General features: G+C 54.6%; 3 protein-coding genes across 3 annotated transcripts in view; 2 read left to right on the forward strand and 1 right to left on the reverse strand.

The window, feature by feature from the left end:
- Positions 1-292: 292 nt before the first annotated feature.
- LOC128897792 (feather beta keratin-like) lies at positions 293-695 on the reverse strand. The gene has a single exon (XM_054167321.1). It carries the CDS (start codon positions 666-668, stop codon positions 351-353), a length of 318 nt encoding a protein of 105 aa, XP_054023296.1. The 5' UTR covers positions 669-695; the 3' UTR covers positions 293-350.
- Positions 696-1,913: 1,218 nt separating this feature from the next.
- Positions 1,914-2,315, forward strand: LOC128897796 (feather beta keratin-like). The gene has a single exon (XM_054167328.1). The coding sequence runs from the start codon at positions 1,941-1,943 to the stop codon at positions 2,256-2,258; it is 318 nt and encodes a 105-aa protein (XP_054023303.1). The 5' UTR covers positions 1,914-1,940; the 3' UTR covers positions 2,259-2,315.
- A 3,862-nt stretch (positions 2,316-6,177) lies between these two features.
- ARHGAP39 (Rho GTPase activating protein 39) overlaps positions 6,178-14,348 on the forward strand; it is a 96,227-nt gene continuing 88,056 nt past the window's right edge. Inside the window, exon 1 of the mRNA XM_054167201.1 lies at positions 6,178-6,324. Coding sequence (XP_054023176.1) covers positions 6,314-6,324 — 11 coding nt within the window. The 5' untranslated portion in view covers positions 6,178-6,313. The remainder of the gene's footprint in view (positions 6,325-14,348) is intronic.

Consider the following 14,348-nt stretch of genomic DNA (forward strand, 5'->3'; position numbering starts at 1 on the left):
AGGGCATCATGGAAGCCCCTTTGGGGCTGCTAGCACTGTGTAGTTGTGCAGGACATATTGTCTAGGAGAGACCTTGTGGCCCTTTCCCACCCACCCCCGTGGGCTCTTGAGCCCAGACACTGTCCCCTGTGAGGCTGTCAGAGGCTTGGGAGAAGAAATTCAGAGGAGGCATCCGGGTCAGGTCTGCAGGAGAAGTTTATTGAGGGCAAAGCAGAGGGCAGAGGCAGGAGCAGCAAGGGCCAGGAAGGGAGGCGGTGTGAGGGGCAAGCAGGGCGAGCATGAGGCCAGGGGCTCGTGCTGCAGGAGCTGTTGCAGGCTGTGTGTGGTGTCAGGGGGGGTGTGCAGGGCCCTCAGCAGAGGTAGCCGCCTCTTGCGGCGCCGCAGCCATAGCCCAGGCCAGCCAAGCCGTAGCCGTAGCCGTAGCCGAAGGCGCCGGAGGAGATGGGCTGTCCCTGGGCGTTGAGCTCGGTGCCCAGGGCAGCCCCTGAGGAGGATCCGACGGCGGTGCTCTGGGGGAAGGAGGTGAGGATGGGTCCTGGCAGGGTGACCAGCACGGGGGAAGGCTGGATGAAGACGCGGGAGTCCTGGCACTGCCTGACGCAGGGCTCGTTGCAGCTGTTGGCCAGCGGGGTGGGTCCGCAGGGGCGGCAGCGGTCGTAGCAGGCCATGGGTGCGGGGTGGAGGGGCCCTGGAAGAGAGAGAGGGTGTGGAGGGAGCGCAGGGGCTCGGGGCTGTGAGAGAGGGGGGCTCGTAGGGGCAGGAGCAGGAGGCTGAGGGGCTGGAGGCTGACCTGGTGGAGGGAGCAGAGCGCAGGAGAAGGCGTCAGGAGGCGTCTGTGAGGGAGAGAGGCGCTGGGCCGGCTTTATGCTGGCAGGGCTGGCAGCAGAGCTGAGCCCAGCCCAGCAGAGGTGGGGTGTCAGCAGTGAGCTCACGGCGTGGCACTGGGGTGCTGTGGTTTGTGGCTGCCTTGTGGCCAGGGGGTCTCATTTCCTGGCGGCCCTGCAATGGCTCCTCTGGCCCTGTTGGCTGTGAGCAAAGAGGGAGCTGTGTGTCAGCTGGAGCCTGGAGGCCGTCTTGGGCACAGCAGTTCCTCAATGGTGGAGCCTTCTGTTCTGAGAGCAGTATGCTGTGAGGTCAGCAGGTCTGCCACCCTGGAGTTGCAGAGGGCACACTTGGCCTTGTTTAGTAACCTGCTTGACAAAGTATCTTGGGGGCCATCCTGAAGGGCACAGGAGTCCAGGATGACCAGGCATGAGGAGACATTCTTCAAGCAGGACCTCTTGGTGGCTCAGCAGCAGGTCATAGAGTCACAGAATCAGAGAATTGTTTTGATTGGAAAGGACATCTAAGAGCATCAATTCCAACCACTGACCTAGCCCCACCATGGGCATTAAATCACATCCCAAAGTGCCATGTGCACAGGTTTCTTGAACACTTCCTGGAGAAAAAGAAGGCATTGGGAAGGGGAAGGCTGGCAGCACAGAGACCTTTGGCTGAAGCTCTTGCACCATCCCTGTGTGATTGCTGTACCCAAGACGGCCTCCAAGCTCCAGCTGACACACAGCTCCCTCTTTGCTCACAGCCAACAGGGCCAGAGGAGCCATTGCAGGGCCGCCAGGAAATGAGACCCCCTGGCCACAAGGCAGCCACAAACCACAGCACCCCAGTGCCACGCCGTGAGCTCACTGCTGACACCCCACCTCTGCTGGGCTGGGCTCAGCTCTGCTGCCAGCCCTGCCAGCATAAAGCCGGCCCAGCGCCTCTCTCCCTCACAGACGCCTCCTGACGCCTTCTCCTGCGCTCTGCTCCCTCCACCAGGTCAGCCTCCAGCCCCTCAGCCTCCTGCTCCTGCCCCTACGAGCCCCCCTCTCTCACAGCCCCGAGCCCCTGCGCTCCCTCCACACCCTCTCTCTCTTCCAGGGCCCCTCCACCCCGCACCCATGGCCTGCTACGACCGCTGCCGCCCCTGCGGACCCACCCCGCTGGCCAACAGCTGCAACGAGCCCTGCGTCAGGCAGTGCCAGGACTCCCGCGTCTTCATCCAGCCTTCCCCCGTGCTGGTCACCCTGCCAGGACCCATCCTCACCTCCTTCCCCCAGAGCACCGCCGTCGGATCCTCCTCAGGGGCTGCCCTGGGCACCGAGCTCAACGCCCAGGGACAGCCCATCTCCTCCGGCGCCTTCGGCTACGGCTACGGCTACGGCTTGGCTGGCCTGGGCTATGGCTGCGGCGCCGCAAGAGGCGGCTACCTCTGCTGAGGGCCCTGCACACCCCCCCTGACACCACACACAGCCTGCAACAGCTCCTGCAGCACGAGCCCCTGGCCTCATGCTCGCCCTGCTTGCCCCTCACACCGCCTCCCTTCCTGGCCCTTGCTGCTCCTGCCTCTGCCCTCTGCTTTGCCCTCAATAAACTTCTCCTGCAGACCAGACCCGGATGCCTCCTCTGAATTACTTTTCAAGGCCTGGGCTCACCAGGCCTTTGCAGTGGATCAAAAAGGTCCACAAGAGCTCTCCTCAGAAATATGCTACCACAACACCCCACAGTGGTACCTTGGGAGTGTCAGGATTTTGACACAGCCCCAGCAGTGCCTCACAGAAAGGCTCCAACACAACAACTTTCCTCTGCAATGCCTCTGGCCACGTCTCTCTACAGGCTACCTAGCTGAACACCAGCCTTGATTTGGAACCTTCAGGTCATGCAGGGCTGGGTCCTTACTGGGCCATCTGCCTGGCCAGTGTCATTCCACCCGGGTGATTGTCCCTGAGCCATGCTCTTACCTTCCTATGGCATCCTCAACTCATCCCCTGGGGAGAAGCCTCAGGACACCATCTCTTTCTTCACTGCAGGGTCTGGACTAGCTTACTTTTTGCTGCAAGGTCTCTAGAGCACTTGTGAGTGGTCTCCAAGCAACCATCTCTCTGATCTGAGGTCACACAGAAAGCCCCCTCTCTAAGGTCAGCTGCCTGCTTAGTGTGGGCTCCCTGAGGTCTTTAGGACCAGAAGCAGGAGCAGGCCCTTGGCCCTGCTTGGCTGGGCTGGTGAAGCTCCTGTGGGGCTGCGTGGCCACAAAGGTAGCAGTTTGGGCACATTCCCCTCTGCCACCCTTTTAGCTCTCTGCCTTCTCAGCCTGGGCACTTAAACCTTGACCTCTGGCCACTGAAGATCTTTGGTTGCTCCCCCACTTGCTTATCACCAAGGAAAAGGACCTAGAGACGTTGCTCAATATCCAGCTGGAGATGAGCCAGCTTGTGCTCAGGTTGCCAAGGCAGACTCCAGCCTCCTGGCTTGGATCAGCAAGAGTGTCACCAGCAGGACCAGGACAGTGACCATGCCCTGACACCATGGGGCACTGTGAAGGCCACACCTCCCATCCTCTGTTCACTTTTCAGGCCACTCACTCCCAGAAGGACACTGAGGTGCTGGAGCAGGTTCAGAAAAGGGCGATGAAGCTGGTGAGGGGTTTGGAGCACAAGTCTGGTGAGGAGCAGCTGGGGGACCTGGGCTTGTTCAGTCTGGAAAATGGGAGGCTGAGGGAAGACCTTTGAATGTGTGCAAGTCTCAGAAAGGAGGTTGGAGACTGGTAGAGGTTGGTCTCTTCTCCCAAGGAACAAGGCATAGGGCAAGAGCAAATGGCCTCAATTTGCACCAGGGGAGCTTTAAGTTGGATATGAGGAAGAATTTCTTAATGGAAAGGGTTATTGAGCCCTGGAGCAGGCTGTCCAGGGCTGGAGGGATGGGGAAGCTGTGCAGATGTGGTGCCAAGGGACATGTTTTAGTGGTGGCCTTGGCACCACAAGGATGCTGCTTCTGAGTGCTTCTTGGCGGCGAGAAACTATCCTGGTCGCCAGGTTAGAGGTGGACAAAGCTGTCCCTGGGCTTGCCTTCAAGGTCATGTCCATTAATTCATGCCCCAGCAACCCCTGGGGGATCCCAGAACATCTCAGCACAATGCAACACCATGTTTGACACAGATGTGGGAAATCTAAAGGAGGTGGAGCTGTCAAGGTTGATGCTGCTGCAGCTTTTCAGACCTGCCTTCATGGAAGGTTCCTTCTCTTGTTTAATCATTGAGAGATCATTGAAGTCTGTATATAGCTTGTGAAAATGAAAACATAATAGTCTTCTGTTTCCATGGCAACAGAGACAGCAGATATTCATAGGCTTGAGATTTTGGCATCTTGCCTTCATCACAAGACAAAGCAAATTGCTTCAAGGTTCTCAGAAAACAAGACACAGAGTTGAAGGTAGGCCTTGGTCTGGAAGAGACAAGCAGAGAACAATGCCTGCTCTCAGAACTCAGGTCTGTGAGCTTCAGTGAGCTCCAGGTTAGGGAGCTGAGGTTCTGTAACTGGTTTTCCTGCCTGGATAGCTGTCTGTGACTGATGGAGTTGGCATCATCTAGAAGAGGACCATTCTGGGACTGAGGATATGTCTCTGCCATTCTCCCCCACACAGAATAATCAAATGGGTTCAGAGGGACCTTAAAGGTCATCCAGTCCAACCCCTCTGCAGTCAGCAGGGATATCCCCACCTAAAACAAGTTGCTCATAGCCCCAAACAAACAGACCTGGAATGGTTCCAGCAATGGAGCATCTACCTGCTCTCTGGGCAACCTGGGCCAGGGTCTCACCACCCTCACAGTGAAGAATTTCACTTTTGTATCTCATCAAAATCTTGGGTTTAGTTTGAAAACATCACCCCTGATCCTATCTCTGCACTCCCAATCAAGTCCCTCCCCAATCTTCCTGTAGCCCCCTTTAAGTCCTAAGTGGCCACCAGAAAGTCTCCCTGGACCCTTCCCCAGGCGTAACAATCTCAACTCTCTCAGCCTGGCCTTACACCACAGGGGTTCCAGCCCTTGGATCATCTCCATGTCCTCCTCTGGCCCAGCTCTGACAAGCCCATTTCTCTCCTCTGGTGAGGACTCCAGAACTGGATGAAGGGCTCCAGGTGGGATCTCAGGGTGGTTTTCCAAGCAAGGGTGGTGTAGGACATTGCAATTACATATGGACAGTCAGGTCCCTGCAGTTACTTTCCTTGACCTCGGGAAAGCTGAGAGAATCATCAACTGGGTTGGGTTGGAAGGGATCTTTGCAGGCCATCTAGTGCAACTCCCCTGCTGTCAGCAGGGACATCTGCAGCCAGAGGGGGCTGCTCAGAGCCCCAAACAATCTGACTTGGAATGGTTCCAGGGATGGGGCATCTCCCACCACACTTACGCCTGCATGCATGCACATGCAGCCACGAACATAGTGTGCACACACGTGCAGACGTGCATACAGATGTGCCCTGTGCGCATGCCTGTACTGGCCATGCACATGTGGACAGCTGTCTGCAGCATGTGTGCACTGCCCATGCACACACATGCAGCCTACACACATGCACTGCCCATGCACACACATGCAGCCTTCACGCACATACATGTACTGCCCATGCACACATGCATGCGTCTCGTACTCCCCCTAGACAACAGACAGAACGTAAGTTAATGTTGGTTGCACATGCGTACGGCAATCTTCGTTGCACATGCGTACGGCGCTTTACGCACACCCTCCTCTACGCATGCGTGCGGTGCCCTCCGTGTGCTAAGCGTACGTTAGCGTTCGGTACGCCTACGTAACGCGATGTACGCACACGCGTTCGGTACGCATACGTACCTCACTCTCTTTATATAGCGTGCAGCGTAGATGTTAACCTTCCCTACGCATGCGTAACGCGCCTTTCCATTCCATGCTGCTTCCCCTACGCACGCGCACCGCACTCTCTGTACGCAAGCGTACAGAGCGTACGTCAAGCTCGCTATACGCTTGCCTACAGCGGTTACGTAACACCCTCGACTTACGTTTGCGTATTCCCTCCCCCCCCTCCCCCCCCCCCCCCCCCCCCCGCTATTCCATGCGCATGCGCACTATGCGCTCACAGCCGAACTACCGCTCCCATCAGTCTAACGAGGAGGGGGTGGACCTTAAGGCGGGGCTTAAAATGAATAGGCGTGTTCCTTTGCCGGTTCCGCCCCCTCCTTAGTTCCCTATTGGTTGAGCCGCCTTCGTCGCCGGGTGACGGCGGGACGCGGTGCGCGCGCGGGGAGGGGTTCGAGGGGGGGGAGGGGGGTGGGGGTGTGCGCGAGCGTCGGGCTCGAGTCAGCGGCGGGAGCGGCCGCGGGGTTCAAGTCGTGAGGTTGCGCGGGGGGGGTGGTGGTGGTTTTGGATCGATTAATCGATTATTGAAAGGGGGAATGCAGCGATGATCACCATGGGAGATCTAACCGGGCTTGGGATCACCGCCTACGAGCGGTAGGACCGGCGGGAACATGGCGGAGAGGTAAGAACCGGCATCGGGGGGGGGGTGGGAATTGAGGTTTCGGGGGGGGGGCTGAGGCCTGCAAGGGGCTGCACCTCCAGTTCGAAGCGGCCTAGACCGCCCTCAGCGGCACCGGGGGGGGACGGGGGGCTGTGCCCCCCCCGTGGGAGCTGAGGGGGTGGTCTAGGCTGCTTTCTCTAGCCCTTGGGGGACTTTGCCTTCCCGCTCCCTTATAGCTGATCCCTGTAGCGATTTACAGGGGTGTCACCCCCGCTTTGGGGTGTTTGTGACCCCCTACCCCTCACCTTCAGGTGTTTCCATGCCCCTCTTGGAGGAGGGAGATGTTTCCTTCTCTTTCTTTTGCCTTCTGGGTGCTTAGGGGGGGTTAGAATTTTATGAGGGGGGGTGTCAGCAGCGCCCTGGATTCTTCTTGGGCTGTTCATGGGGGGAGACTTGCATCTGGACCCCACCCTGCGCTCTCTGGGTGGGTATGGGGGAATGTGAGTCTCACCCCCCAGTCTCTTTTTTGGTGCATGAGGAGGGGGCTGGATGCAGGAAGGGGGGGGGAGGGAGGAGGGATCCCGACCCGAAAGGATCCCAACCCCACCCTGCTTTCCAAGGGGGTATTGGTAAAAGGGAGGCTGGATTCTACCCTGCTGCTTATGGAGGGGTTGGATCCCACCTTCTTCCTTCTGAAGGGGTTGTATCCCACCCTTCTCTCCCCCTTCTCTCTATGGAAGGGGTTTTGAAGGGGCTGGATCCCACCTTGCTCCTTATGGAAGGCGTTCTGGAGGGGCTGGATCCCACCCTGCTGCCTACGAAAGGGGTTCTGGAGAGGCTGGGTGCATCCTGTACCCTACAGAGGGTCTGGATTCCCCTGTTCTCGTTATGGAATGGGTTCTGGAGGGGCTGGATCCCACCTTGCTCCCCTTGAAGGGGTGATGAAGGAGCCGGATCCTCCCCTGGTTCCCATGGAGAGGGGTGCTGGATTCTATCTTGCTCCCTGCGGAGGGGCTGGGTCCCCTCCTGAGCCCTGTGGGGGGGTTCTGAAGGGGGCTGGATCTATTGGGGAGGTTTTGGAGGGGGCTGGATCCCCTCCTGTGCCCTTTGGATGCCGTAGGGAGGAGGTTTTGGATCGGGATGGATCCCACCCGGCGCGGGGCGGCAGGCATGGGAGGTGTTTTTAGGGAGGGGTAAGGTGTGGCAGGGCGAATGGGGGGGTTCCTTGTTGGGGGGAGCACGGCAAGGTGGTGCTGGGGTGGGTGTGGATGCAGGGATGCGGTGGGAAAGGGGTGCGGGCAGGGCTGGGGGGGGCTGCAGGGGCTGGCGATGGGGGGAGGGGGGCTGCTGCAGGATGCGCAGAGATTTGGGGGAGGTTCAGTGGTTGAGTTGAGGTGGTTTGTGCTGGGGTGGGAGGGTATTTTATCTCTCTCATGCACTGGTTGGGGTTTTGGGTGGGATTTTTCATCCTTCCTACCCCCCCCCCACCTCGTCGCTGCGCTGCTCCTGCTGCTTTCCCCCAGCCCCGCATTTTCCAGCTGCAGAAAAAAACCCTGCAGGATTTTGGGGCTCCAGCTGCAAAAGAAAATGCAGGATTTGGGGGACACACACACACACAAAACGTTTATTTCTTTATCCACATCCCCCCCACTTCCTTGGCCGTCTTTAAGGTTTTTAATCAACCCTTGAGTGACCTCTACAGAGAAACCCGCAGCTGCTGTGCCTCTGGTCCCTCACCTGCCACACGCAGCTGGGTGAGCTTCAGGGGTGGGGTGAGGTGGGGGGGGGACAGAGGGAAAAAAAAAGCTGGTTTAGATTTTCAGCCCCAAATGAATGAAGTGAGAAGCTCGTGGGGGAGCTTTCAGCGACCTGCAAGCAGCAGGTGGCTTGGGTAGGGCCGTGGTGAGCAAAATGTGACGCTGCGCTTCGTGCCAGCAGGATGGTGGCCATGCTGTTGCCCTCCATGCATGCTGGCTTGATCTTCTCCATGGGTGGAGGTTGATTTCCACCACAGGGGGTGGGCTGATCTCCATCACAGAGGGAGGTTTGGTCTCCTCCCGGGTGGTGGGGTGATGTCCACCATGGGTGGTGGGTTGATTGCATGAAATACCTCCCCTAGGTGGTATCTGCAGCTGAATGTTCATCTAACCACATGATCCATCAAAACAAGGTGACTGAACCTTGCTGCAGAGCTGGTCTCCTGCATCTGAAAGCTGATTTGTGTGCTGTGAGGAAGGGGAGAGTGGAGGAACCAACACCCTCACAGTTTGCCATCATCAGGCTGCTGCAAAACTCTCTCTGCTGACTTTGGAGGAGAGGGGGGTATGACAAAAGGTGGTGGTTAGTGCTTGGAGATGTGGATTGCTCCAGGATCTTGGTTTGTGCTTGTGAGCTGTGAGCTTCTGTTGATGAAGAAATGCCTCTGGTAGCTCTGTTAGTGAAGATTGCTCTGGGGGAAGGGCTAAGGGATGGAGTTAGAGCTGGATGCAAACCCTGGCTGGGTGACTGGAACCAGGGAGTGGTGAGGAATGGAGTTGCCTCCAGTTGGTGGTCAGTCGCCAGTGGTGTTCTCCAGAGTGGCTGGGAACTGCCTGTTGGGAAAGGACCTGAGGTTGGTGACAGTGGCTGGAGATGAGCCCAAGTGTGAGAAGGCCACCAGCAGCCTGGGTTGGACCTGAAATAGTGTGGCCAGCAGGAGCAGGGCAGGGATGGTTTCCCTGGACTGGGCACTGTTGAGACCACACCTTGAGTCCTGGGTTCAGTTTTGGGCCCCTCATGCCAAGAAGGACATTGAGGGACTGGAGCAGTTCCACAGAAGTGCAACAAAGCTTGGGAAGGGGCTGGAGAACAGGTCTGGAGGGGAGCAGCTGGAGGGCCTGGAGTTGTTGAGCCTGGAGCAGAGGAGACTGAGGGGAGACCTTTTGGCTCTCTACAACTCCCTGAAAGGAGGTTGGAGCCAAGTGGGGGTCAGTTTCTTCTCCCAAGGAACAAGGGATAAGACAAGAGGAAATGGCCTCAAGTTGCTCCAGGCTGGATTTAGGCTGGACATGAGGAATAATTTCTTCATGGAAAGGGTTGTCCAGGCCTGCTCCAGGCTACTCAGGGCAGTGGTGGAGTCATCCCTGGAGGCATTTGATAGCTGTGGTGCTGAGGGCCATGGTTTAGTGGTGCCCTGGCAGTGCTGGGTTAGTGGTTGGACTCCATGATCTTGGAGGTCTTTGCAACCTCAATGGTTCTCTGATTCTATGATATTTCTTCCCCCTGCTTGAGATGGGGGAAGAGAAGAAAACTCAGAATGTCCAGTGTCATTACCCTTCCTCCAAACATCTCCTGTGAGGTTTTGTAGACCACTGCCCAGCAGTAACTTCTTTTCTGCTCATTGACAGCTATATTCCCAGCCTCAAATTTACCTCCAAGATGGAATTTGAGTCTCTGATGGCAGCACCACCTCATTCCACCAGTACCTGGGGTGGCTTTCAAGTCTAAATGACTCTTGAGTCTTAATCCCAACCACTTGAATTGGGTTTGAGTTGGAGAGAGAATTTCCACGCTCTTCCTTTGGGAAAAAAGGCAGATGTTGAGGCCCCTCCATCTCTGGGCAAGTCCAAAGGAGCTGCTGACAGGGTACTTCCCACCCAGATCTATTTTTCCCTCTCTGCAGATCAAGACAAACCAAGGTCTGGCTTGTCTGTAAGCCAGATGTCTTCAGCTAGCTCTCATCTAAAGGAGCTGGAGCTGAAGTTCAAAGGAGCTTTGAGGCATCAAGATTCCTCAGTAGCTTAAAAAGAGGGGAGGGACCAAATGTCCTCTGCTCCTGGTCTCATTAATGTTGCTGAGAAGAAGGGGCCCAAGCAGCTCTCACAGCTGATTCGCCTTTAACTTGGTTCGAGGAACCTCTGACTGCAATTCCAGCTCTACCTTCCATGGCTTAAATTAGGTCATTAGCCATCCTAGCAAGAGAAGCAGAAATGCCACCATGTCCTGTCACCTGCAGCTCCCAGGGAGCAAGAGAGAGAAGATGCAGCCAGTTGGCCAAGAGCCCAGAAGAAGCATCACAGATATTTGTAGCTTGCAGCTGAATCAAAGGTGGGTGAGGAGATGCAGGAGAATCGAGCAGGGTAAATCAGTTGCCAACTGTGCCTGTGTCAGGAGGAGAGGGTCCCACTGTAGGATTGATTGTTGGTTGGTGGGAACAGGGAGGGGTCAGAGAATCAGCAGTTAGGTTGGAAAAAAAGACCTTTAAGATGATCAAGTCCAAGCTGGAACTGGAAGGAGACCTCTCAGATCTGGACTGTTAAAGGTTAGCACCATTGTTGCCTTTCACAAAGGGTTTTCCTGAACTCCATGACAATGAGCAGCTGCTTGGTGGATCCAGGAGGTTGGTCTTGATGTTAGGTGTCTTGTTTCTGGGGGGGTGCACAGTTTTCATCTTGGGTTTTGGGATTCTTTTTGGGGAGTGCCCACTTTTTACCTTGATTTTTGTTGCTGCTGCTGTGTTGTTGCTACAGGAACCACTTTCTGCTCTGCTTGCAACCACAAAGTGGCTTTTGTGGTTAGTCTTTGATGGCTGCTGGTGCTGTGAAACTTAGCAGTGAGGTTGGACATAGTCTAGCAGCTTTATTAGTGAAGATATGTTAATGTATGCTAATGGGCTTGGCAGCAGAGGAGCAATGAGAGGATAGAGGTCATGTGGATGGGCTGATTTAAACCTTCTACCTCATTCCTCTTGACCTGTGTTGGGTGTTTTGGACCAGGGGTGGTGGGTTCTGACTCCGTGAGGGCTGAGATGGCATCACCTTGAAGCAGGATTAAAGGACCTGCTGGTTGAGAAGAGTGCTGGGCTGGAGAAGCTGCTGGTTTCCAGACACTTAAATGGTGTAATCAAACCCCAGATCTTCTCTGAAACAACAACAATGAAACAAATCTCGATGGGTTTTGTGGAAAATTAATCATTTTCTGGGTGCTTCTGGAAAGCTGGGGAGATAAGATGAACTCATGCATGGTCAGATGGCATCAGGCCTCCTGGGCTTGTGCTGTCCCAAGGGCAGCCAGCACAGTGCCACCGATGCTCGCTCGGGTGCCTGCTGGTTTGTGGAGCTGCTCCTTCAGCTTTTTAATGGTGACAGAACCTGGGGAAATCTGGGACAATCCCAGCAGCCCATCTGTGACAGCCTCCATGTTCTTCTAAGCCTGGTTCTTTAGGGCTTTCAGCAGCCGCAAGCTGCCTCATTGCCAGTGGTTGTGATGTCTATAACTCCTCTCTCCACTGGGACTTGGAGACTCTTAATCCACTCATAGGAGGACTGCAGGCTGGTTTGGGTTGAAAGAGACCTTAAAGGTCATCTAGTGGAACCCCCATGAAGTGAGGATGTACATCTTCAACTACAGCAGGTTGCCCAGAGCACCAGGTCCCACTTTACCTGAAATGGTTAGGTGAATCCACAGTTCTGCTCCTGGATTCAGAGGTGACCTACTTTGGTCATGATCAAGTCTTTATGCTCCATCTGCTCCCCCCACCACAGGGGAGTTATCACCCAGGGAAATCAGTGAGACACTGGAACAGGTTGTCTGGGGTGGTCATGGGTGCCCCCTGGCTGGAGAGGTGTTCAAGGCCAGGTTGGATGAGGCCTTGAGCAACCTGGTCTAGTGGAAGTTGTCCCCACCATGAGAGGGGGGGTGGAACTAGATGATCTTTAAGGTCCCTTCCAATCCAAACCATTCTGTGGTTCTATGAAATGATTGTTGACTTGGCATCTTGAGCTGTAAAAATATGCAGCATGTTGGTGTAGGCAACTTCGCTCCCCAGCAAGGAGCAGCTTCTTAAATCCCTCTGCCAGCAATGTCCTCTGGTAGCTGCTGCTTCTTCAGGTCAACTGACTTGACCATTACTTCTCCTCTGACTCCTCAGTCTGCATTTAGGCTGGTGAAGGTGAAGGGCAAGTTCTTCTGGATGAGTTTCTAGGTAAGCTGTAATCTGGAGGGAAGAGATCTTGTCTCCTCAGTCGGTGTCCTGGTTAAAGACCGGTTTGGGCGAGACTCAAGTCCTCAAACCCTTCTGACAACCATATTGAGACCAAAGACTTGTGGTCAGAAGTTCCTCTTCTGCAAGATGAAGGTTTTAACAGCTCACCTGTTGTAGCTTAAGGAAAAACACTGAAGTCTCTAGCCAATAACCTTTAAACAGAAGCCCACAACCCAAAACAAAACCATCAAGTAACCAAGAGGTCTTTGGGGACTGGGCTGAATCCAGGAGTTAAACTGATGTAGAAACCAGCTGAAGGTTTGCCATGGAAGAGGTTGGCTTTGGGGGATGGATCAGAACACCTCAGCTCTGGGGGGTTTAGGGTCAGCTTGGAGCCACTCTCCATGTACAGAAGTACCTCTATGGTGGTTTGGTTGGGCCGTGTTGGTCCTAGATCTGCAAGAGCTTCATCTTGAAGGTCTCTTCCAACCTGGTTTATTCTATTCTATCCTATTCTGGCCACTGATAGAGATGACTACAAACATTAGGGTGATCTTTTTGTTCAAAAGTGTGACTGATTTTTCAGAATGATTCCTTCTCCCTGTCTTCTGGAGCTCTTCCCTTCTGCTTTTTTGCTTCACTGCTTATTTCCTTACATGCTCTAGATAACGCATTGAGCCCAGACCTCTCCTCGTCCCTTCTCAGCGTCTTCTCCCAACCAAACATTTTCTGCTGGAATATTTATTATCCTTTTGCCTCTTTCCAACAAATCCAAGCTGTTGCCAAGATGCAAGTGAGGGATAAATGTCCTCCAGGTGCTGAGGGGAAGAAGTGGAGCATTCCCTTGACAGCATCTGCTTTGTGCCCTTGGAATTAGCTCTTACTCCTTAAATTCCTCCCAGCAACATCCCCTCAGCCCTGAGAAGCAGATTTTCCCCCATTTATCACCACTTGGAAGAACCATGAGGCCTTGAGCAATCTGGGTTAGTGGAAGGTGTTCCTGCCTGTGGCCTGGGGTTGGAACTAAATCATCTGTAATGTCCCTTCCAACCCAAACCATCCTATGAATCTATGAACCATATTCTCCAGGTGCCTCTTACCTCTAAGTCCTTGCCCATTCCTGTTTCTCTAACCTTAAGATAATCGCAGCAAGAGGCTGGGACCAGACTCATGTCAGTGGTGCCCAGTGACAGGACAAGTGACAATGGACACATACTGGAACCCAGGAGGTTCCATCAGCAGAAACCTTGTCAGATGTCCTTATTGCTGCTGGCATGGCTCCTACCCTTTGAGCACACTCACAAGCACCAAATCCTGACGGATGGATGCCAATTTTTAGGGAGCCAAATCCATCACTCTGGCTTTTGGTGCCATCCCAGCTGATGGCCAGGTGACAAAGAGGCTCTGAAATGGCATCAAAGTCTTTTTATGAGGCTGTTAATGTATTTTTAAACAATACATGGGAAGGAGAGGTGGGAAGGGATGGTGAGGTCTCATCAGCTGTGATGTGCAGTTATCCATGGGTGACATTTCAAGAGCAGAAACCTTTCTTACTGCAGTGAAGGACATGGAAGCTTTTGATGGTTGATTAACAGCTCATCAAAGCTGTGGTCAATGAGGCCTGAAATAGGCTGTCAGAAGGAGAAGGTTTTGCTGCTTGGATTTTCTAGCCAGGGTGAGCCTGGAAGGGCTTTTCTTCCTGGACTGAACCTAGACTGGAAGTTCTGCTTCTGGTGTGCAGCAGAGCTTTTGGACTTCTGGTTGATGTTTGAAGTTGTTGACTTTTTAAAACACAGTTTGAATATGAAGAAAGGCCTTATGGAGGTGGAAGTGGTGGAGCATTGATACTACCTGGGCTTGAATGGGATGTGGAGGAAGGTTGCATGAGTGTTTGCTGGTGTCATGGCCACCGGTCTTGGATCTTAGAATCCCAGACTGGTTTGGGTTGGAAAGGACCCTTGAAGGTCAGCTAGTCCACTGCCCCACTGAAGTCAGTAAGGATGTCTGCAACTAGAGCAGGTTGCCCAGAACCTCAAACAGCCTGACCTGGAATGGTTCCAGGGATGGGGCAGCTACCACATCT

Source organism: Dryobates pubescens, chromosome 14 (assembly GCF_014839835.1).
Source record: "Dryobates pubescens isolate bDryPub1 chromosome 14, bDryPub1.pri, whole genome shotgun sequence".
Taxonomy (NCBI): Eukaryota; Metazoa; Chordata; class Aves; order Piciformes; family Picidae; genus Dryobates; species Dryobates pubescens.